General features: G+C 40.6%; 1 protein-coding gene across 1 annotated transcript in view; it reads right to left on the bottom strand.

Moving 5' to 3' along the window:
• Positions 1-26,375, bottom strand: part of LOC124722819 (GTP 3',8-cyclase-like) — a 115,421-nt gene that overhangs the window by 21,595 nt on the left and 67,451 nt on the right. The window contains 3 exon segments of the mRNA XM_047247944.1: positions 4,325-4,410; positions 12,870-13,015; positions 22,132-22,361. Of these exon segments, the coding sequence (XP_047103900.1) occupies positions 4,325-4,410; positions 12,870-13,015; positions 22,132-22,361 (462 nt within the window).

The raw sequence follows: 26,375 nt of genomic DNA, 5'->3' as shown, positions 1-26,375 counted from the left end.
TTTCTCCAGCTGAAATTAGTAGTCTAATTTGCCTAGCTTGCTCCCTTAATATTTCAAATTGCTTTAGCACATCAGTGATGTTTTTGTCAATTAGTATTATGTCATCGGTACAGGTTACACAATATAATTCTATCATTAAGTTTACGTTCTAGTCAGTGTAATAGTGCACCTGCTCTTCTCCATTATCTTACAATTTTCTTAGGGGCATAGTTGAATAGCAATGTGATATGCCATCCCATTTTCATATTCTTATGTCTGTCTTAAATTACACTGCTTGAAAAAAAGTGAGACACTCAGAAGGTGGGGAGAAAACAAATTGAAACATAGCGAATTTAGAGCGTATGTGATGTTATTTCAGTCATAACAAAACAGAGTCAAATTTATACAGAACTTATCAGTTTGAGCCCACTTATCAATACAGCAATGCACCCTGTCTCGCCTGGACAGTGCGGGAGGATGTCGTAAAGCTGCTGCATACCCTCCTGAGAAAGGTGATCCACAACTGTTGTAACTGGACATTGCAATCATGGATACAGGCAGTGGGATGGAGTTGACGTCCATGTTGGTCCCATAATGTTCTATCGGGGACAGATATGGGGATTTTGCTGGCCACAGGAGTATATCAACATCACGCAGACAATTTAAAGAGACACATACTACATGTGGACAAGCACTGGCCTGTTGAAAAATGGCACCACAATACTATTACACACAGCTGTACCATCAGAGTTCCCTCGGCCATTACAAGCCGTGACCTGAAGTCATACCCAATGGCTCCCCACACCATGGGACTGCTTTGTGACTCCCCCCCCCCAAATGTGGAAGAATGGGACCTCTCCCCATCTCCCCGGGTCACTGTCAAACTTCTCCACGATAGTCATTTGGAGCAGTGCAGGACTCATTAGTGAACATAATGTGACGCCATTCATTAGCAGTCCGTACTTCTCGATCATGGCACCACTTCACATGCAATCATTTGCTTGGGTGTTAATGGCAGCCTATGCGCAGGACGGCAATTCCACAGTCTGGCTGCTCCTAGCTGTATGACACAGCTTGTTGCAAGGAGTCTATTACAGTGAACTCCTGTTTATCCGAAATGATTGGGACGGTGGCCGGTTCCGATAACGAAAATTTAAGATAAATCAAAGTGCCCCTGTTTTCACATGTGAACACTCCAAATTGCATCAATATTGCGAAATACAATCGTAAAACGTGCGTAGGGTATGTAAAACGTTACTGATATGGTTGCAAATAACCCTGCACTTTTTTACTGAAAAAATTGTGTTGACATGTTAAAAAGGCACCAAACTATGATTGAAAACTCAAAGTTTTTAAATGCTGTATAACAAAGCTTGTTTATTTTGCATTCTTACAGAAAAAATCTCCCTTATTTGGCAGCAGGAAAAAACAGGAGTTTTAATTTTATTACCTACTCTTTTGAATAAAAAATAAACTACTCAACAAAATTATGAAACAAATCTAGAGATTACTCAAAGGAACGAAAAGTCTGTCTAGAGGAACTTTCAAGAAAATTAAAAAAAAAAAAAAAAAAACTTTTTAAGTTATGGACATGGACATTAGAGTTTATTTTCTGGTAACGAAGTCACAAATGTCTTTTTTTTTGTTTTTTTGCTTGAGAAACTATTGCTGCAACAATACATCTCCAACGTTGAAATCAAACTATTTCAGGATAAATCGTCTCCTCCTGTTGGCTGATGTACTCCAGGGCAGTTTGGATCACTTCGTAACAGAACATGTGAGGAATATTTTTCTCTGATTCATCATCAGAAACATAGACTTCTGACACTTTATGATCGGTCACAATTTGGACGATTTCATCCTCAGGCACATGAAAAAATGCCATTTTCCATCCACTCTTAAATGTCTTCGAAGTGTGTGTCTTTACAACCAGCTTCTCCAGAAAATTCACCAAAATTATGTCAGCTTGAGTTTCGGTGTTGCCTCCTCCTTCCCACCACTTAGGTTGCCTTACGATCTAAGAGTTTTTTCCAAGACCTAACAAGAGGAAGTGGAGGAATTAGACTCCAAGCTTCAGCAATCAATGAATGACACTTAAAACATCGATTTTTTAAGAGCTTCCACAAAATCATCTGCAGCATCAATCACCTAGCATCTTGCGTCTGTAATGTTTTTCCATCGCCTCAAGAATACCTTGGTCCATCGGTTGACATAGAGATGTGACATTTTGTGGGAGAAATACAACTTTGATATCCCCATCTTGCAGATCACCTGGGTGATAAGGAGCATTGTCCACAAGAAGTAGCGCTTTTCGAGGAAGTCCATTTCCTTCCATGTAATTTACTACAGCTGGAACAAACTCTGCCTGGAACCACTCTCTGAAGATGGCACTGTTCATACATGCCTTAAGACTGATTCGTGTACCTCAGTGGCAAACTGGTTGGTTGGTGTCTAAATGCTCTTGGTGTTTTGGATTTGCCAGTTAAAGACACAGTTTATGATTGCCAGTGGCATTACTGCAAGCGAGGACAGTAAATCTTTCTTTGATTTTTTTGTATCCGGAAGCCATTTCTTCTTCTTTAGAGGTAAGTGTTTTCGTTGGCAGCATTTTGTAATTCAACCTAGTTTCATCACATTTGTAAAGTTGATTGCCAGTATAACCTCCTTTGTCAATGATTGTGTGCAGTTTCTTCTTAAAATCAGCGTAGCAGCTTAATCCCCAGATAATGATTTGGCACTGATGGCAATTTCATGAATGCCATGCCGCTTCTTGAAACGATCCTGCCGGCCATTACTTCCGAGGAATTCTTGCTTCTTTCCTTCAATCAGCTCATCAGCTCATTTTGACAAAGTAGAGGACCTGAAACTGACACACCTTTGGCTCTTATTTATTCGTGCCACAAAAATAATGCCTCTTCTAACTGAGGATGTGCACATTTTCTCATTGTTTTTCAAGATTTCACTGCGTTGCCCAATGCTTGGACGGAACAAAATTTTTCAATTCCTGATCGATTTGTCTTCCGATCAGTAATTGTACTCCTACTCTGCAGCAACTTTTGTGGGTGGCTCACCAGCTTTGATGTACTGACAACAAGTGGAAAGTGTTAGGCGGCGCACTCTAATTGTCAGTTTCGACAGGACTACGTTGCACTGCATAGAACAATACTGTATGTACTGTACTTACAAGGAGCTCCAATAGATGGCAGTGGCATGAAACCATGCAATACGAATAAGAAACACACTAGAGCTTCAACCAACACACGCACGAATTGACGATACTTGGACTTTTGACACGCACCAGTGCACTGATTAGCACTAGATTGCCAAAAAACACCAGCAAATGCTTGGCTCCAGGTGCATGCAAATTGAAACTTGTCAAGTGTCAATCTAGCTAGCCAAAAGTGTAGCTGCACGAGAGTTTACTGTACTTGTTCTCAGATGGCAGTCACAGACGTGAACAGGTTACAATGTACTCAGTACACTACACAGTGATGCTCTCTTGTAGTGGTCTGATGTAGTCAACTGGAACATTGATTATGAGTATGCCCTTACTTTCCAACATCAGGCCACTATCAGATCCAAATACTCCAAAAGTACAGATGCAAGGTTTAACCAGGCGACCAAATGGACATCCACAATGAGGTTTCTTTCAAACTCTCATCAGATAATTCTGTCTCACACCAATATGCAGCACCTTCATATCCTCCAGAGTGATGATTCAACATCTGACGCTATTCGCATCCCTTATATACCACATGATGCTTGCTAAACAGCAATAAAAACAAAGAACACTAATGAATAATGAAGGAAAAGACAGACTCTTACTTACCATAAAGAAGATACCTTAGGCTGCAGATGGGCAGAATTAAAAGACACTTACATAAAGCTTTCAGCCACAGCCTTCACCAGTAAGTAGTAATCTGTCTTTTCCAACATTGTTGATATTCCTACTGGAGTTTCCATTGTTTCAAGGACACTGATGCTTTTCTGTGAGTGTTTCCTTTATGATGTTTTCTGCATTTTAGCTTTTTTTTAAAAAAAGAAAAAAAAAGAAAGAAAGAAAGAAAAAAAAAGATTTGTTGCTGGAAAACTTCTGAGTTACAACAGCCATATATGGTTATCTGGTGGACCTTGCAGAACCAAATTCTAGGGCTGAAATGTATTGTTGACCAATGGGCATTAATCAGACTGAATACTAAATAAAAAATTAAATCCAATTTTACACAAAAACACAGGTTCTATCACTGTTGTTTTTCGTTCTATTTTGCTCTTATGTTTGCTATGACTTGTTAAGCAGAAATTTTCTTTCTATCTATAGAGTTACATTTGCTATAATGTATCTTGCCTGCATGTTGTTTCTTCTTTCTTCTCACTGCTGCCCCAATCATGGCAAGCGAATCATCCTCACTGCATTTGCTTCGTATTGCATCTCTGAAACAACAGTTAAAACACCCGTTAAACAGTACCAGGCAATTACCACACAGTGAAATGTTGGTACACTAAAAAGGAAGAAAAACTTTGCAGAAATCTTCAACAGTAATCTTGTAGTCTGCAGTAGGCAACAGCAGGATAACAAACCCACTGGACAAGAATGGGAAAGTCATGATAGAAGTTACTTTTATTTTTATAAATAAACAGGTATCTTACACAAATGCTCAAGAGTATACATAGGATCTTGGGCTGAAGAGGTGGAGCAGAAACTGACATTAGTTTTGTTGAAGAGGGAGTAGTGGAACACAGCACAATTTCTTGCAAAATGAAGACAAATTTATTGATAAACTGTTAATTAATTGCCAAGCTCACTAATGTGACCATTTTACAACAGGTACTTACTGCTTGGAGTATACGTGAATTTTCAGGCTTCCCTGATAGATCTGTTGCAAAAACACTTTGGGTTCCCCACCAGATAACATTATGCAAGTCCCTCCCTCAATATTTCAGTCACACAACGTTTTGGCATCTTCAGGTGGTGGTGATTTCCACCATCACTGCTGCAAGATGCAACTGGCAATTTCCACGTGACAGCTTTGAAATTTATCATGTGGATGACTATGACCATCATATTTAGAATTCAGAGGATTTCATAGAATACCTGAAGATGCTTAAACTAGAACTTTCAGATCTTTTAGTTAGCTCAAATGTTATATCATTACTTACAAAAGTGCCCCTGCAGCCCTCATTAGAGGTTATTAGCAGTTTGAGAAAGAAATTGTGGTGCTGTTTAAACATGTGCATACCTCATCCTATTTCTTATGTAACACAAACTACTTTGATCAAGTGGACAGTGTTCCCATGGGAGATCCTCTATTTCCCTTAGTAAATATCCAACATTCCTCCTTCTGGCAGAATGCTGAAGAGACATTTGTGGTGTGGCCCACATAATACAGACACTACCTATGTTCCTGCAGCATTTGCACTCGCTCCATCTGAATATTCATTTCACTGTGGAAGTACAAAAAGATAGCAGCTTACCATCCCTGGATGTCACGGTTAGAAGAAAAGCTGACAGAACACTGGGGCATAGTCTCTACTGAAAACTGATACACGCAGAGTTATATTTGCGGTCCAAAAGTTGCCGTCACCCTGCACAATGTGGTAGTGTCTTACACTCCCTGGCACATAGAGCACACGTGATCTCAGATACCGACAGTCTGCCTGGTGAACAGTAACACCTAAGAACAGTGTTCCAGCAGAATGTTTATTCTTGTAAACAGATCTGAAATGTGTTCTGAGCAAAGCAAGTTCAGTGTAGGGATGTAAATGAAGATACTTAGACAAGCACTGCAAATGGCTTTCTTGCCATATTTCAGTGACATGTTTTCAAAAATAGGAAGAATCGCTAAGAGAAACAGAATCAAGTGTGTTTTTCGTCTACCAGCAAAACTAAGGAATTGCTTGGGTTCAGTTAAAGACAATCTTGACCATAGAAAACACAGATCATATATAGATCTGATGCCATTATGGCAAATCTTATATAGGGCAGACACCTCACATTGTGCAAGAACACTGTGTTCAACAGCGCTGACAAAAATGCCACCCAGTAAATTAGTGGTAGGTGAGCACTGCCTGAATACAGGGCACCACACGTTTCCCAAGAGGACTGAAATTTTATCCTCAGCATCATCACTCTAGGATTGTGTTTTTAAGAATGAGGCATGTATCCATACGGTGGGCAATCTTACCAACAGGAATATGGAATTTTGACTAAGCACTGCCCAGAATCCAGCACTGACTGCCATGAAATTAAAACAGTAGAAACCAGATCCTCCGATGTATGACCTGATGCAGCACCTTGCAGAGAGTTAATTCAGCTTTTAACCACACGAGTGTCCAGAAGTGCAGTCATTGCCCACAATACATAAGCAGAAGGCTACTATGAATGGCATTTCCATCCAACTGGGAGTGCCTGTCCACACATTCGTACTCCTGCTTCTAGCCTGACAAATTTCAATTCTGCTGTGCGAATATCACCAGTCACATCTTGCAGCAGTGATGACAGGACCCACCACTACCTGAAGATGACGAACAGTTGTGTTGGTGAAATATTGTGAGGCTTGCACAAAGTTATTCAGTGGCAAATCTGAGAAGATTTGTATACATTATTTTTCTGTGATGCAGGTAATGTGCAGCAAAATGTGATAACTTTCTGCATTTGCCTTTTTATAAATTTCAAAATACCCCAAAAATTGGTGAGAAACACTGAACATATGACGTAACCAGATGACATACCCCACAGCATGTGCAGCAGTTGGGGCTGAGTGTAAAGGAATGATTGAGCAGTGCAATACTTTCATTTGAGCAAACAGAGCAAATTTCGAAAACATTTTGTAAATATGATCTGTTGTAAATGTAGATGTTACAAAATTATTGTCCCTGCTGTAATCAAGCAAAAGCAGTTCTGATTTTGTGTTTTTTGCTTCTGTCCCTTCTCTTTTTGTTTACAGACATTAGTTAGTAAAGAAACCATAGGTCATTTAATGGCAATGATGCTATTCTGAAGTTTATACTCATCTACTTGTTATGCAATATGGTAGGTTTTCATTGTACTGTACTTTGCAAGAAATCAAGGAAACTGCAAGATCGGTAAATAAAATAATAAACTTCAATATAAATACATAATTGTTTAACACAATGAAAGAATACTGCCTGCCAAATGCAAGACTCAAATCCCGAATGCCATCACTAAAGTCGCACATGTGTGTCCGTAGCCACAATGATATGAATACTTGACTTGGGTTGGGATGATCAAGTGTGACAGGCCGAGAGGCTCAACCACTGCAAGCATGGCAAGGTACATCATCTGGTGACATTTGTCATTCGCTTTTGACACATTTCCCAACATTTGTATCGTATCCAACATTTGTGATCCCATGTGTCTTGTATTAAATTACTTGTCTCAGGGTCATATACAGTGCTTTGGATGTTTTTAAATGATAATACGCATCACCCTGTCTGTGTGTGTGTGTGTGTGTGTGTGTGTGTGTGTGTGTGTGTGTGTGTGTGTTTATATATATGAAACAAATGCTAACAAAGAGATAGAGGGCCTGGCCAGTACTTACCTCAGCTCATTACATACGATAGATACACAAAACAGAACAGAAAATTGACGTATCCTAGCTTTCGGAACTTCGTTCCTTCATCAGGGAGGAGAGAGGGGAAAAAAGGGGAAGAAGGGAAAGTGGATTCAGTTATTCACAACCCATGTTATGAAGCAACAGGTGAAAGGTAAACAGGGAGGGTAGCAAAGATGGAGGCATGGATGTCAGAGGGAAGCCAAAGATATTCTACTGTAATTACTGTGCCAGCTTCAAACCAAGGAGGATGAATACAGAAGTAAAGAGGCACATAGTATAAAGATAAACGCAACTATGTAGGATGAAAAGATGCATGAATGGCTAAAGAGGAAAGGGAAAGAGGAGAAGACTAAAGAGTAAATGGGAGTGAGGTTGGTTAACATATGTTCAGTCCAGGGGGATGGCGGGATGAAAGGATGTGTTGGAGTGCAAGTTCCCATCTCTGCAGTTCTGAGGTACTGGTGTTGGGTGGAAGAAGCCAAATGGCACATATGGTGTAGCACGTTCCTAGGTCCCTAGAATTATGCTGGAGGGCATGCTCCGCTACTGGGTATTGGACATTTCCTAGGTGGACAGTTCGTCTGTGCCCATTCACGCGCTCAGCCAGTTTAGTTGTCGTCATACCAAAGTAAAAGGCTGTGCAGTGCAGGCATGTCAGCTGATAAATGACATGTTGTCTCACATGTGGCCCTGCCTTGAGTTGTGTATGTTATACCAGTAGCGGGGCAGGAGTAGTTGGTTGTGGGGGGATGCATGGGGCAGGTTTTGCATCGGGGTCGGTTACAGGGGTAGGAACCGCTGGGTAGAGAAGGTGGTCTGGGAATATTGTAGGGTTTGACAAGGATGTTACAGAGGTTAGGGGGTCGGCAAAAGGCAACTCTGGGTGGTGTGGGGAGAATATTGTCAAGGGATGATCTCACTTCAGGGCTTGACTTGAGAAATTCATATCCGTGGCAGAGTAATTAGTTGACTTATTCGAGGCCAGGATAATATTGGGTGAAAAGGGGGATGCTTCTGTGTGGTCTGGGGGTAGTAACATTGTTGTTGGGTGGGGAGGAATGTATTGCTTGGGAGATCTGTTTGTGGACAAGGTCTGCAGGATAGTTGTGGGAGAGGAATGCACTGATATATAATATAATAGAGGGAAACATTCCAAATGGGAAAAATATATCTAAAAACAAAGATGATGTAACTTACCAAACGAAACCGTTGGTATGTTGATAGACACACAAACAAACACACACACAAAATTCAAGCTTTCGCAACCCACAGTTGCTTCATCAGGAAAGAGGGAAGGAGAGGGAAAGACGAAAGGATGTGGGTTTTAAGGGAGAGGGTAAGGAGTCATTCCAACCCTGGGAGTGGAAAGACTTACCTTAGGGGGGAAAAAGGACAGGTATACACTCACGCGCACACACACACACACACACACACACACACACACACACACACACACACACACACACACACACACATATATTCATCCGCACATATACAGACACAAGCAGGGTATATGTGCGGATGGATATGTGTGTGTGTGTGTGTGTGTGTGTGTGTGTGTGTGTGTGTGTGTGGCATACTGATCTGAACTATGCAGCCTTCAAATGGAAGTTTTTTGATCACTCCTTATTTTTCACCCTGCCACCTTGGCAATATGTACCGCAAATCATCAGACAGACGAATTTCCTGCATTCTTCGAGCATCCCCTGGTGCTGTTCCGAACCAATGCTAATCTTTGTAACTGTGACGAGCAGTGTGCAGATTGCATCTTTGTATCCCACAAAGAGGTGACAGTTCCCAGTGGCATGAATGGTTACTGTTTATTGACTGTCACTGAGTTGGTGAGTCATTTGCTAAATCAGATCTTCTGAAGGAAGATTTAACAAAAAGAGCACATCCAGAAAAGGATGAAAGCATGTCTAATTAACTGGAACACAAAATTAATAATTAGTGGTGACAAAGATCCTCTGCAATAAAAAATAATGTCCACTTACTTCATATATTAGTCTTCAAGTGACAGAATATATGTAACTGTGTCCTTATTTACACTGATTAAACAATGTAAATTCCAGGTAGGAATATCAACAGTGCAGGGAAAGATAGATCACTATTTACCGTAAAGAAAACAAAGTTGCACACAGGCACAACACACAAGCAAGCACACTGCGCGCGCACGCACGCACGCACGCACGCACACACAGAGAAAAAAAAACTGCCAAGTCCAGCAGCTAGGGGATAGCTGCTGGAGTTGGCAGTCATATGTGTGTGACATGTGCTTGCCTGTGTGTATGAATGTGTGTGTTTCTCTGAATCTCTTTTGCTGATGAAGGCTGTGGCCGAAAGCTTTGTGTAAGTGCCTTTTTAATTGTGCCTGTGTACAATGTAACATGTCTCCTTTACAGTAAGCAGCAATCTATGTTTTCCTATATTTTTCATTTACACAGATGTAATTAACAAATCAGAGTCTATTTATTCCAGAGAAGTGACAGTTTGTTCATGACAGTTCAGCACAAATCTGATTTTTTATATACAGCAAGGCTACCTATAAATTATTCTGTGTGCCAGTGTTCATGCTGACTATAGGGATTCACACTGATCCTGTGTAATTTGACATCTGGTCCTGTAAACTTACTTCTGCTCAACGTGAAAAATTCTCCAATCCACGTTTTGTAATTAACCTTAACATATCAAATAATGCACCCTTCAATATAACTGCTTATTGTCCACTTCCCATCACTCTATTCCCAATGTCAACCCAGCTGACCTCTACTTCTAATCCAGAAACCATGGTTGACTCAATGTTTGCTATTGCAAGCTATTGCAACACAAAAGTGCCAGAGGCACCAGTAATGATATATAATTAAAAATACTAGAAAGTAAGGCTCACCGGTTAGTTCATGCTAAGACAAACACTACAAGTGTCTAAGACACTGCGCTTTCACACAAGTACGAGGTCTGAATACATTCCAGTTACGATACACTAAACTATTTCATTCACAGTGGCAATATACATACTCTCTCCCCAATAAACAGAATAGTTATAACTCAATTGTTCACAAGTGTATATTATGACTCTTGCCACAGCTATGCAGTCAGTATGCCACAGGCGTGCCATAGAAAAGGATCAGGTTCAATTCCTTGTAGAGCTGGGAAATTCTGCTCGGTGGACAGACTGGAATAGGGTACACTCTGCTTGTAGTTCCAGCTGAGGAGCTACTCAAGTGAGAAGTAGTGTCTTCAACTTCTGGAAGTTGATAACAGCCTGGAGAGTTGTGTACTGATCCCCTAACTCTCCATAGATATATAGTAGAGGACATCTCTCGAAGAGCATTGCGTGGTCTTCTGGGCCCAATGCAGAGTTCCTTTATCAATGTATATTGTATATCACCACTTGTACACACTCATCAGCACAGTACCATTTTGTCTCTTCACGTGGCAAATTTTTATTCCCTTGTTTCCAGATCAACATTTTTCCTCTTCTTCTTCTTCTTCTTCTTCTTTTTTTCTTACTATCATTTCTTGTACCACACATATTCCACATGGTTTATGCTCACTCCTTCAATGATACTGCCCATCCTTCTCTAGTGTGCGAGTTGGCTTTCCTGTTTGTTTGTTGGTTTAAACACCCTTGTTTCAAAAGAGAGTGACAGCTTAGATACAGTCTTGTCAACATTTTGTATTTTTATTTAGCAATTATTGGTTGAGCCTTATAGGCGAATGTCACAAGATATTGTCAACCACTGCATTCACTAGATTGGAATGGGGTTCATGGTAACTTATCAATTCATTTTTTAAGTTGCTGTTATCTTTTTCATCCTATCTTTGACTAGCTTTTCCATACTCCCATTCTATTTTACGTAGTCAAACAGTTATCTGCCCTTGCAAACTTGCTCCTTTACCACCAAGTTAACTAATACTGGGCAGCCTAACAGAAATTCCAATATCCAGTCTTTCACCACAATTCACCTACACACACTTTTCACTCACTGATTTTCTTTTTTCAATGTCATAAATATTTTGCTTTCACAGACTGCTGTGCTTTGAACATCTGCCTCACATGTCAGTTTTTTTTTTTTTATTTATTAAAGAATATGCTCCTGGTTTATTCCTATCTGCTTCTGATACATTTCCATTCTCACTTTTATTTCGTTTTGATCCATTTCTTTTTTCTTTGATAGACAAGTCAAACAACAATGGCAATATGTTGCAGCCCCCTGTGTTTCACCCTACTTACTACGAACTTACTTTTCTTAGCTTCCAATTTCATTAGTCATTTGGTTTCTAAGATACTTAAATTAATTGTTTGACCCTATATTTTTATATCTTATTTTACCTTCGGTTGATAAAGGATTTCTGTTATGCTCACAAAGAGAGAGCTGATTCTTCCCACCCCCCACCCCCCCTTACCATGTCCTGAAACAAACTTATCGCCAAGTAACTTGCAGTTTTTTTCCTATTATTAATCTCTTAGTCTAGTCATCAATTTAAAAGTGTCAGTTGTTGGTCCCATTGTCTAATAATTTGTACATTTATACACATGAAGTTCCAATTTTTATTTGGAACATATAGACTCTGATAATCATGAATCACAGTTCAAATGGCTCTGGGAACTATGAGACTTAACATCTGAGCCAAGGCAGGATTCAAACCTGCGACCGTAGCAGTCGCGCGGTTCTGGACTGAAGCGTCTAGAACCGCTCGGCAACGGTGGCTGGCGAATCATAGTTACCATCACATGGACAGAAATACTGTGTTAACTTTATTACAACCAAGGGACATAGCTAAAAATGTCTTTACATAATTTCCAGTCCTGATTACTTTCCTTTAATTTAATCTCACAAATAGGTTAGTGTAACATGATGTTGACAGAGGCAAATTATATATACTCACAAATTATTTAGTTAGAGGTATCTGGTTTGTATGTCTTGGAGGGAGGAGGGTGCAAGCTGAAAACTTCAAGAAAATATTACTCATTTCATACCTGCTGGATTTAACTGCAGTTTATCTCTTCCATATACCAACCACATACCTAATGTGCATGGCAAACAGTTTAAAAGTATTATTCTATACTCAGCATTTGGAACTATCAGTTCCTTCATGAGAGAGGAAAGAGGGATAAGTTTCTGAAGGTCTGAAAGGTCACTCGGACTCCACGACTAATGTGAGGACAAGAGGAACAAATGTGTCTATAAGAAGTTTTGGAATTTCACCTCCTGAAGGTAAAATACTGATCAGTCTGTCAGTCTTCTAGTAATTTTATGGTTTCCTCGCATGAATTTTCACTTGGACATGATTATTCTATGTTTCATCACTCACCTGAGAGATATCTCTGAATTCCCAAAGAGATACACCTTCAAATTGCCATCAGCTGTTATCCGTAAACGGTTGCACGTGCCACAGAAGTGTTCACTCATTGAGGTAATAAATCCCACACGTCCCTTCAAGCCCGGGACATGGGATGCCTGCAAAAAGAAATTGTAAGAAAATAGCTACTGCTGTTGTGAATATACTATAAATGTGTTGCTCACCAAGTGGAGGAAGGAGAAAACGTGCATTAAGGGGAGTTTGAACGCCCTATCCTGACAATGTTAAATTTAGTGACTTAACTTCCCCGTATTTCAGGAACAACTGTAGCCATTGACAAGAAACTTTTACAGCACATTAAACTATATGTTCTGAGTCTTACAATAATTGCATTTCAGCCACTGCTTTTGGAAATACAATTTTTTAATTACACAGTTAAAATTTTGTGTACATTTTTGTATGTTATTCTAAATAATTTTATTTATACATAACATTATGTTCTTCTTTTAGTTCGGAAGACTCAGGATACATATGTTATTACTCCCTGAAAATTTGAATTCGCTACTCGAAGTAGTTTCTGAGATTTAGGGAAAAATGCAAGAGAAAATGTAAATTTTCAGGAAGAGTTTTTAAAGTTTTAATAGAATGTTACTTAATATATGATTAACATTTTATTTTTAGTCACTCAGAAGCACCCTGCACCATACTGTATATCATCCTCTTGATCTTTTTTAAGTTTTTTCTTGTTTTCTTCTTTCTGGACTCCGTAGTGGCCAACTGTGCTGCATACTCTGCTTTAACAGTACAAACCTTGTCCATCCATTCAAATTCTCTGATGCAGTTTGCTCCAGAATTAATTCCCATATGTTGTAGCACTTTCACGCTACCAATGTTGCCATCATTAAAAGCAATAACAGCATAGCTGACCCCCACTTTAGTGTCTTCATTACGAGAAAAACATTTTTTGGTCTACATCTACATCTACATCCATACTCCTCAAGCCACCTGACGGTGTAGGGTACCTTGAGTACCTCTATTGGTTCTCCCTTCTATTCCAGTCTCGTATTGTTTGTGGAAAGAAGGATTGTCAGTATGCCTCTGTGTGGGCTCTAATCTCTCTCATTTTATCCTCATGGTCTCTTCGCGGGATATACATAGGAGGGAGCAATATACTGCTTGACTCCTCGGTGAAGGTATGTTCTCGAAACTTGAGCAAAAGCCCGTACCGAGCTACTGAGCGTCTCTTCTGCAGAGTCTTACACTGGAGTTTATCTAACATCTCTGTAACGCTTTCGCGATTACTAAATGATCCTATAACGAAGCGTGCTGCTCTCTGTTGGATCTTCTCTATGTCTTCTATCAACCCTATCTGGTACGGATCCCACACTGCTGAGCAGTATTCAAACAGTGGGCGAACAAGCGTACTGTAACCTAATTCCTTTGTTTTCGGATTGCATTTCCTTAGGATTCTTCCAACGAATCTCAGTCTGGCACCTGATTTACCGACGATCAACTTTATATGATCATTCCATTTTAAATCACTCCTAATGCATACTCCCAGATAATTTATGGAATTAACTGCTTCCAATTGCTGACCTGCTATATTGTAGCTAAATGATATGGGATCTTTCTTTCTATGTATTCGCAGCACATTACACTTGTCTACATTGAGATTCAATTGCCATTCCCTGCACCATTCATCAATTCGCTGCAGATCATCCTGCATATCAGTACAATTTTCCATTGTTGCAACCTCTCGATATACCACAGCATCATCCGCAAAAAGCCTCAGTGAACTTCCGATGTCATTCACAAGGTCATTTACGTACATTGTGAATAGCAACGGTCCTACGACACGCCCCTGCAGCACACCTGAAATCACTCTTACTTCGGAAGACTTCTCTCCATTGAGAATGACATGCTGCGTTCTGTTATCTAGCAACTCTTCAATCCAATCACATAATTGGTCTGATAGTCCATATGCTCTTACTTTGTTCATTAAACGATTGCGGGGAACTGTATCGAACGCCTTGCGGATGTCAAGAAACACAGCATCTATTTGGGAACCCGTGTCTATGGCCCTCTGAGTCTCGTGGACGAATAGCGCGAGCTGGGTTTCACACGATCGTCTTTTTCGAAACCCATGCTGAGTAGATTTCTAGTTTACAGAAAAGTCATAATACTCGAACATAATACATGTTCTAAAATTCTACAACTGATCGACGTTAGAGATATAGGTCTATAGTTCTGCACTTCTGTTCGACGTCCCTTCTTGAAAACGGGGATGACCTGTGCCCTTTTCCAATTCTTTGGAACGCTATGCTCTTGTAGAGACCTACAGTACACTGCTGCAAGAAGGGGGACAAGTTCCTTCGCATACTCTGTGTAAAACTGAACTGGTATCCCATCAGGTCCAGTGGCCTTTCCTCTTTTGAGTGATTTTAATTGTTTCTTTATCCCTCTGTCATCTATTTCAATATCTACCATTTTGTCATCTGTGTGACAATCTAGAGAAGGAACTACAGTGCAGTCTTCCTCTGTGAAACAGCTTTGGAAAAAGACATTTAGTATTTCGGCCTTTAGTCCATCATCCTCTGTTTCAGTACCTTTTTGGTCACAGAGTGTCTGGACATTTTGTTTTGATCCACCTACCGCTTTGACATAAGAGCAAAATTTCTTAGGATTTTCTGCCAAGTCAGTACATAGAACTTTACTTTCGAATTCATTTAACGCCTCTCGCATGGCCCTCCTCACATTACATTTCGCTTCGCGTAATTTTTGTTTGTCTGCAAGGTGTTGGCTATGTTTATGTTTGCTGTGAAGTTCCCTTTGCTTCCGCAGCAGTTTTCTAACTCGGTTGTTGTACCACGCTGGCTCTTTTCCATCTCTTACGATCTTGCTTGGCACATACTCATCTAATGCATATTGTACGATGGTTTTGAACTTTGTCCACTGATCCTCAACACTATCTGTACTTAAAACAAAACTTTTGTGTTGAGCCGTCAGGTACTCTGAAATCTGATTTTTGTCACTTTTGCTAACCAGAAAAATCTTCGTACCTTTTTTAATATTTCTATTTACGGCTGAAATCATCGATGCAGTAACCACTTTATGATAGCTGATTCCCTGTTCTGCGTTAACTGTTTCAAATAGTTCAGGTCTGTTTGTCACTAGAAGGTCTAATATGTTATCGCCACGAGTCGGTTCTCTGTTTAACTGCTCAAGGTAGTTTTCAGATAAAGCTCTTAAAAAATTTCACTGGATTCTTTGCCCCTGCCATCCGTTATGAAAGTTTGAGTCTCCCAGTCTATATCCGGCAAATTAAAATCTCCACCCAGAACTATAACATGGTGGGCAAATCTACTCGAAATATTTTCCAAATTATCCTTCAGGTGCTCAGCCACAACAGCTGCTGAGCCAGGGGGCCTATAGAGACATCCAATTACCATGTCTGAGCCTGCTTTAACCGTGACCTTCACCCAAATTATTTCACATTTCGGATCTCCGTCAATTTCCTTCGATACTATTGCACTTCTTATCGCTTTAAACATGCCTCCCCCTTCACTGTCCAGCCTGTCTCTGCGGTATACATTCCAATCTGAGTTTAGAATTTATTACTGTTTACATCTGGTTTCAGACAACTTTCTGTCCCTAGTACTATGTGGGCATTGTGACCGTTTATTAATCAGAGCAGTTCTGGGACATTTCTATAGATGCTCCTGCAGTTTACTATTAGCACATTAATATTGTTATTCCCTGTTGCATTTTGTCTATTTCTACCTTGTCGCATCTCAGGAGGTGTCTTGTCGGGCCTAGGGAGGGAATTCTCTAACCTAAAAAACCCACATGTTCACTCCACACATACTCCGCTACCCTTGTAGCCGCTTCCTGCATGTAGTGCACGCGTGACCTATTCAGGGGGACCCTACTTTTCTCCACCCAATATCGGAGGTCGAGAAATTTGCACCCCAGATCTCCGCAGAATCGTTTGAGCCCCTGGTTTAAGCCTTCCACTCGGCTCCAAACCAGAGGACCACTATCGGTTCTGGGAACGATACTACAAATAGCTAGCTCAGATTCCACTCCGCGAGGCTTTCCGCCTTCACCAACTCCGCTAACCGCCTGTACGAACTGAGGATGACCTCTGAACTCAGACGGCAGGAGTCATTGGTGCCGACATGAGCAACAATTTGCAGTCGGGTGCACCCAGTGCTCTCTATCACTGCCGGCACGGCCTCCTCCACATCTCGGATGAGACCCCCGGCAAGCAGACAGAGTGAACACCGACCTTCTTCCCCGACCTTTCCGCTATTTCCCTAAGGGGCTCCATCACCCGTCTAACGTTGGAGCTCCCAATAACTAATAAACCCCTCCCCCCCATGTGCCTGCTCGGACCTTGCTGAAGGAGTGGCCACATGTCCACTCACAGGCAGAATGGGCGATGCCACACGGCCAGCCTCCACACTGACCCTCCGCCTCGTGCGCCGCGAATGCCGCTGAACCCGCCACTCCCCTTGGGAAGAGGGTGGCCCAACCGCGCCCGGTACCCGCAAAGATGTGTCGACAGAAGGGTCAGTGGGTGAAGCATGTAACACCTGGGGTGTACCATGCAACGCACCAGACTCCCCACTGCCGCTACACTCCAAGGCTACAGCCTGAAGACGGCTAATCGCGGCCATCAACACGTTCAGCTGTTCGCGAACAGTGGCCAGCTCCTCCTGTGTCCGTACACAGCAGTCACACATCCTATCCATACTAAGAAATCAATTTACTGTAGAGAGTTAATCAACTTATAACTGGACTGCTAATTCACTAAAGGCGGCTGATAGTTGACTAAACTGTGGTTACTAGACACTTCCTGTAGAAAACAATGAAAATAACACTACCTGTCTCTGGACTGTATTCAAAACAAACACTAGCACTACTGGCACTATGGCTGACTAAACGGACTCTCTCTGACTGTATTCAAAACAAACACAAAATCTATGGAACACTATTACTAGCACTCGACAATTAAAGCTTCCTAAAAGCAAAAACACACGGAAGAAGAAGTGACAAGTAAGAAAAATAGAGTTAACACTTAAACTAGCGTAGCTCGCTGCACAGCAGACGTGACGCAGATGGCAGTTACGATGACACTGACACTATAAGATTATTGAACGACTCATTGGGATTTTGAGTCTGACAATGCAGACACTTCTTCAATAATTCAGGATTGCCAGGTCTCTGTAAACAGGTTTTATGATATCCACAACTGCTGCTGGGATGGAATGTTTATGGCTGTATGACCTGTTTGAGTACTGGGCATTGCGGTAATTGCACCATGAACCAGATCCAGGAGGGCAAAGATGGTGTACTGGTTTATCATCAGCTGACAGTCTCTGGAAGAAGGTAGCCCATACTGCCTGCTTCATTTTCAACAAATCCTCAGTATTATTTCTAACGGCAATCTCATAATACTGTTGTAGTTCATCAATCATTTTGTCTGTCAGCTTGCTTCTTATGGTCTTACCACCTGAAAGTTTCTTGTCTCTCAAACTTTGTTTCAACTTCCTCAATCTGGTACCCATCCTCTTCTGGACATGACCAACACATTCCATTTCTGTGATAAGCTTCTCACCATAAGGCTGAGTGGCTACTACACTGTTATATGCATTTGAGTCTGCCTAACCTAAGAACTTAGTGTAACACACTCGCCTTTGGTTTACAGATCGATTATAAATTTCAACAGCTGCACAGGCCTCCGTACGACTAGTTGTCCTTCACAATTTCTGTCACAGATATGCCCTTCTTCATTCCCTGATTTATACTTATAACAATGTTTGGTTAAAATCTGGAAATCTATTAGCTTTCCAGTATCCACACTGGTCACTGTAGCAACATAATTCTTATAACTGCAGCTGCGCTTCTACCAAGTGCCCCAAAAGCTACTGATATGTCAATCATACCATCGTTTATTTCAGCAGCTTCATTTGCAGCACCCTTAATTGACTCACATGCAGCAGATTTCACAGCAGCTCCAATAAATCCTGCATACTTGTCCATTTTACAAAGTGGGCGTGGCATATACATCATGACACACATTGTTTCTGCTGCAGTGTGTCCTTTGCCAATAGCTCTCAATTCATAAAACCACCTAACATTTATTTCAAAATAATTATCTTTACCCTTATAAGAATTCCAAAATGAATGAGTATATTTACAACTGGCAGAATTAATGATAAGTTTCCTGGCTTGTCCATTTGATACCTCAATGTCTTCATGTAAACTAACTGGCCCTCCACATACATACAGCACACACATTCACATAACACCCTTGTTAGGATGTGTAAATGTATCAGAATATAACCTAACCTACCGTTTACATGAGTTTTGTTTTGAGATAACTGTGTTATCACTATGTTTCATTTTAATCTTCGAAGCACTAATGGGTGTTTCGCTAGATACTCATGAGTTTGCCAGTATTTCATTGTCTGTAACTTCACACACCACATGCTGAACACAATGTTTCTCTTTATTCAAAAATTTATTACCATCAAACCCACATTTCTTAAAAACACTTCATTTTGGAGTCATACTTTTTGAGAGATTTACCAGTCTATTCGTCACTTTTCCTCGGAAAAACGTTAGCTTTCTACAGGGTGGTCCATTGATAGTGACCGGGCCAAATATCTCACGAAATAAGCATCAAATGAAAAAACTACAAAGAACGAAATTCGTCTAGCTTGAAGGGAGAAACCAGATGGCGCTATGGTTGGCCTGCTAGATGGCACTGCCATAGGTCAAACTCATATCAACTGCATTTTTTAAAAATAGGAACCCCCATTTTTTTATTACATATTCATGTAGTACGTAAAGAAATATGAATGTTTTAGCTGGACCACTTTTTTCGCTTTGTGATAGATGGGGCTGTAATAGTCAAAAATGGTTCAAATGGCTCTGAGCACTATGGGACTTAACTTCTGAGGTCATCAGTCCCCTAGAACTTAGAACTACTTAAACCTAACTAACCTAAGGACATCACACACATCCATGCCTGAGGCAGGATTCGAACCTGCGACCGTAGCGGTCGCGCGTTTCCAGACTGTAGCGCCTAGCACCACTCGGCCACTCCGGCCAGCTGCTGTAATAGTCACAAACATGTAAGTATGTGGTATCACATAACATTCCGCCAGTGCGGACGGTATTTGCTTCATGATACATTACCCGTGTTAAAATGGACCGTTTACCAATTGCGGAAAAGGTCGATATCATGTTGATGTATGGCTATTGTGATCAAAATGCGCAAGGGGCGTGTGCTATGTATGCTGCTCGGTATCCTGGACGACATCATCGAAGTGTCCAGACCATTCGCCCGATAGTTACATTATTTAAGGAAACAGGAAGTGTCCAGCCACATGTGAAACACCAACCACGACCTGCAACAAATGATGATGCCCTAGTAGGTGTTTTAGCTGCTGGGGCAGCTAATCCACACATCAGTAGCAAACAAATTGCGCGAGAATTGGGAATCTCAAAAACGTCGGTGTTGAGAATGCTACATCAACATCGATTGCACCCGTACCATATTTCTATGCACCAGGAATTGCATGGCGATGACTTTGAACGTCATGTACAGTTCTGCCACAGGGCACAAGAGAAATTACGGGACGATGAAAGATTTTTTTGCATGCGTTCTATTTAGCGATGAAGCATCATTCACCAACAGCAGTAACCTAAACCGCCATAATATGCACTATTGGCCAACGGAAAATCTACGATGGCAGCGACAAGTGGAACAGCAGCGAGCTTGGCAGGTTAATGTATGGTGTGGCATTAAGGGAGGAAGGATAATTGGCCCCCATTTTATCGATGGCAATCTAAATGGTGCAATGTATGCTGATTTCCTGCGTAATGTTCTACCAATGTTACTACAAGATGTTTCACTGCATGACAGAATGGCGATGTACTTCCAACATGATGGATGTCCGGCACATAGTTTGCGTGCGGTTGAAGCATTATTGAATAGCATATTTCATGACAGGTGGATTGGTCATCAAAGCACCATACCATGGCTCGCACATTCACCGGATCTGACGTCCCCGGATTTCTTTCTGTGGGGAAAGTTGAAGGATATTTGCTATCGTGATCCACCGACAATGCCTGACAACATGCGTCAGTGCATTGTCAATGCATGTGCGAACATTACGGAAGGCGAACTACTCACTGTTGAGAGGAATGTCATTACACGTATTGCCAAAGGCATTGAGGTTGACAGACATCATTTTGAGCATTTATTGCATTAATGTGGTATTTACAGGTAATCACGCCGTAACAGCATGCGTTCTTAGAAATGATAAGTTCACAAAGGTACATGTATCACATTGGAACAACCGAAATAAAATGTTCAAATGTACCTACATTCTGTATTTTAATTTAAAAAACCTACCTGTTACCAACTGTTCGCCTAAAATTATGAGACATATGTTTGTGACTATTACAGCGCCATCTATCACAAAGCGAAGAAAGTGGTCCAACTAAAACATTCATATTTCTTTACGTATTATACGAATATGTAATAAAAAAATGGGGTTCCTATTTAAAAAAACACAGTTGATATCAGTTTGATCTATGGCAGCGCCTTATAGCAGGCCAACCATTGGGCCAGCTGGTTTCCCCTTTCGAGCTAGACAAATTTCGTTCTTTGTAGTTTTTTCGTTTGACACTTATTTCGTGAGATATTTGGCCCGGTCACGATCAATGGACTACGCTGTATGTAAAAAATTACCGATTTTATTAGGTCTTGAAGTAATGCATGTAAAAATTTTAACATTTTCAACTGGTGTAGATAATATTTTAGAAAATAAAATAAAATACTTCCCACGCAAGTTTATAAGTAATATACATATCATTTTATTTGGAAAATTGCAAATTTTATAATCAGATAAAAACCCGAAAAAAAGAACAAGAATGTTTTCCCCTTCTAACTCCCCTTAAAGTTACGGAAATGTGCAAGCTTTCGGAGCCAGTGGCTTCTTCTTCTGGCAGAAACAATGAAGGGGAAGGAAAAGGGAAGAAAGAAAAGGATTGTCAAGGTTTAGGAAATGGGGAGAGTTGCAGAAAAGCTGCAGAGAAACCCAGGCCAGGACAGACTTACTGAATGGGATGAGAAATATGTAACTAAACCAGTCCATCTCTCATACCACCAGCAGATGTGAAGTATTCTTGTGATTGGTAGTAAGTCATAAACATTAAATTATTTTCAATGTATGTTCATATGTAATACTGCACGTACCTTTGAAGTATCATTGGGCCCATTGGGAAGAGGATCAAAATCAGGCCACTGCTTTCTAATTATTTGGAGCATTTCACTAAATGAGACCATCTTCCCATCATTCCATTTGTTGCCGCTGAAAGGCATGTACTCGATAAATCTTACATCAACATTTTACTCTTTTGTTAACTCCACAAAACTGCACACGTCATCTTCATTAAAATCTCGCATTACAACACAATTTATCGTGGAAGAAAGACACCATTAAAAACTTGGTATCAGATAAAGCTTGGTTTAAACAGAGTTTGAAAGACTTTTCGATAGGCAACTCATCCTACTCTATAGATGAATATCTTAACAGTGGCTGTTAGGCCAGCTTAAATAAGAATGTCTGTTAGATTTCAGTTCTGAGAGCACTTTGTCATAACAGTCAAGATTATGTACTTTTTGTTTGATAAATTTATTAATAGTGCATAACAATGTTTCAGTCTGACAGCGTATCAATTCTGAAAATATTAGCTGTTCCAGTTTGTATTGTATTCACCTAGTTTGACAATCTCCTGACAAATGATCAGGGTATTCAAATGTTTTATATTTTTTTGTGTTATACTTTCTGGCATGTTACTCACCCATGAGAATCATCTCATGTTTTGGGTCTTGGAACAAAAGCTGAATCTAATCTAATCTAACCTACAAAATAATGGTTCTACAAGTCTGTAGTTATATTTGTATACCTCACTGATTCTGTTAAATTAATCTTTTTCTCTCTTTTTAGAGAATGTGGGAATTTATCTTAGCATGCCAAGCTGTTAACCTTCTTAACAATTTACGAAAATTAAACTACATACATCTCCAATCTTTTTCCCCACTCCAACGCACACATCTTTTGCTGAAGGTATTATTTTAACTAATACATTAAATTAAGAAGCTTTCTTGAAACTGTGCTGCCATTTGTGAAACAAAGTTAAAAGTGTTCTCAAGATAAAAGGTCTTCACAAAAGGAGCATTTAGTATCTGTGCAGGTGGTAACACTGACAGCCTTCATATAAACAAGCCCAAAAGGTAGAACATCCTTATTTACGCATACACGCAATGGCAGAAAAAAGGAAAAGAGCACACCTTTCATTCAAGCATTGAATATATAAACTGATGAGACAAAACACTATGACCTCCTGTTTGATAATGTGTTTGTCCACTGTTGGAACACAATACAGCAGTGATTTTGTGTGGGACAAGTTCAACAAATTTCAAGTATGTTCCCAGCATTATGTGAGGTATGTTCCCAGCATTATGCAGCACCGCATGTCTAAGCACAGGTCATGTAATTCCCATAAATTGGAGATCAGTGGTTTCTGGGTGCAGAACTGGTATCTGATAGCATCGCAGATGTATTCCATCAGATTCAGAAGGGGTGAATTTGATTCTGGCCTCTTGACACTGAAAGTCATATTGTTGAAACATGTCACCTTCATTAGGGACAGGGTGCGGACAGTGCACAATAATGTTCACACAGAACAAAGCTGTTATGGAGCCTTCAGTTACTACCACAGGACCCACAGAAGACCAGGTGAATGTCCTCCATAGCATAATATTGCTCCCACTGGCCTACGTCTGTAGCAAGGTGCACCTTTCAAGCACCAATTCACTCTGTTGACAGTGTATGTGCACAAAACCGTCAAGCAGGTGTAATGCGAAACACGAATGATTCAACCAGATGACACATTTCTATTGATTCACTGCCCAATCTCAATGCTCCTGAGCCACAGAAATTGTAATTCAACAGTGTTGTCAACATGGGAACATACAGGGGTTGTCTACAGCAGAGCCCTATGTTTAACAGTGTGCAATGAATGGTGTGCTCTGAAATACTCGTGCTTGCACCAACACTGTGTCATCAGACCTGCCACAGAAATTAGCTTCCTCAGCCGAATGTCATCTTTTTCAAAGGAACCATCCCAGCATTTGTCTTAAATCATTTAGGGAAATCAAGGAAAACCCAAATTTTGGTGGCCCGATGGGACTCGGGTCCGTTGTCCTCTCGAAGGCAAGTCCACTGTCTGACCACTGTGGTGGCATGACCTAGTCTTAATTAAGCCAGAAAATCCTGGGAAATGCTGACATACTTATCGATTTAAGATATAACAATTTAAAACAATCCTTTCATGAGTTTCACTACAATTTTCTGCTCTTTTGAAAAAAAATTCTTTTGACTGTTTTGATGTTGTTTAATATGTTTAAATAATGATGGCAGTCTCTATAAAAGGGCAGTTTGACTTTTAAGTTTAGTTATACTGTTTTGAACTACATCCTTCATCTATTTGTCCACCCAGAAGTGCTATAGGATATAACTTGAAGACTATGGTGAGGTGGTGGGGGACAGTCATGTGTTGAGAAGGAGGTGCTGCCAGAAATGAAGTGTGACACTGCATACAGGGAGAATAAAAATACTCTATTCCATATTCATTTACAATCTAATTCTGGCCCCCATATGGTTTTACTTTTCTCCAATAAGAAAAAAAGAAATTGTCAGTAACTGTCTTTATAAGGTCTTAAAAGGAAACAAACAATAGAAAATCTAGGCTGGAATAATGACCATATTATAAAAAAGATACATTGCTATTTACTGTATACAGGAGATGTTAGGTGACAGACAAGCACAACAAAAAGACTACTAAACACGTAAGCTTTCGATCAGAAAGTCTTTTTCCAAAGTGGACAAAACACACACACACACACACACACACACACACACACACACACACACACACACACACACACACATACGACCGTTGTTTCTCCCATGATGCGCAGTTGCTCCCAGTCTGGCCCTAGCAGCCAGAGACAGTGGTCATGTATGTGTGATCTGCATTTGCGCGCGCGCGTGTGTGTGTGTGTGTGTGTGTGTGTGTGTGTGTGTGTGTGTGTGTGTGTGTGTGGTAAAGGGGGGGGGGGGGGGTTGCACCAAAAGCTTACGTGTTTAATAGGTGGATTTCCCCCCCCCCCCCCCTTGCCTGCAACACAACACCTACACTATACAGTGAGTGCCAATCCATCCTTTTCATAATACCTTGCCAAGAGGCATACTGTGGAGTAATCCGAAGGGCTCTACTAATTTGTACAAGAGGAAGGAGAGCACAATCTCAATGTAAGTTTTTAGAAAACTGGTACGTGCATTACTTCTGCAAACCTTTCAGAAAGGACACGGTATGCACTTCATTCAGCAAGATGCGTAATAAACAATATTAGCAATACTGCATCAAACTTGTTCACTTTCATCTTTGGATTAAACATTCGATTTCAGAGAGTACAGAATTTGGCAGAATCAAATTTTGGGGATATGTGGAACTGGGACAATGGCATATTTTTTACCCATTCAACAAACTAAGCACTGCTGATTGCTACTTTTATTGTGTCTGCTGCTGCAATGCATATATGAAACTGTAAGTGCAGCATCTATGATGGAATAAAATGTTATACAAATGAAACAAGCAGGCACAGTGAAATAGAGTAGTATGGCTCATCATTTCGGTCTCACAGATTAGCAGGTGTTGACTTGAAAGATAATACTTAAGAAGTTGAATCCAAAGGAGAGGATGTACCGTATTTACTCAAATCTAAGCTGCTCTTTTTTTCCGGTTTTTGTAACCAAAAAACTGCCTCCGGCTTAGAATCGAGTGCAAAAGCAAGTGGAAGTTCTGAAAAATGTCGGTAGGTGCTGCCACAACAAACTTCTGCCGTCGAATATATGTAGCGCTACAGCCGTGTACCGCAGGTCTCTAGAGGAACGGAGGGTTCCAAATGATTGGAAAAGAGCACAGATAGTCCCAGTCTTCAAGAAGGGTCGTCGAGCAGATGTGCAAAACTATAGACCTATATCTCTTACGTCGATCTCTTGTAGAATTTTAGAACATGTTTTTTGCTCACGTATCATGTCATTTCTGGAAACCCAGAATCTACTATGTAGGAATCAACATGGATTCCGGAAACAGCGATCGTGTGAGACCCAACTCGCCTTATTTGTTCATGAGACCCAGAAAATATTAGATACAGGCTCCCAGGTAGATGCTATTTTTCTTGACTTCCGGAAGGCGTTCGATACAGTTCAGCACTGTCGCCTGATAAACAAAATAAGAGCCTACGGAATATCAGACCAGCTGTGTGGCTGGATTGAGGAGTTTTTGGCAAACAGAACACAGCATGTTGTTATCAATGGAGAAACATCTACAGACGTTAAAGTAAACTCTGGCGTGCCACAGGGGAGTGTT

This window comes from Schistocerca piceifrons, chromosome X (assembly GCF_021461385.2).
Source record: "Schistocerca piceifrons isolate TAMUIC-IGC-003096 chromosome X, iqSchPice1.1, whole genome shotgun sequence".
Classification (NCBI taxonomy): Eukaryota; Metazoa; Arthropoda; class Insecta; order Orthoptera; family Acrididae; genus Schistocerca; species Schistocerca piceifrons.
Note: the sequence above shows the minus strand (reverse complement) of the source record. Positions and strands in the feature narration are given on the sequence as shown.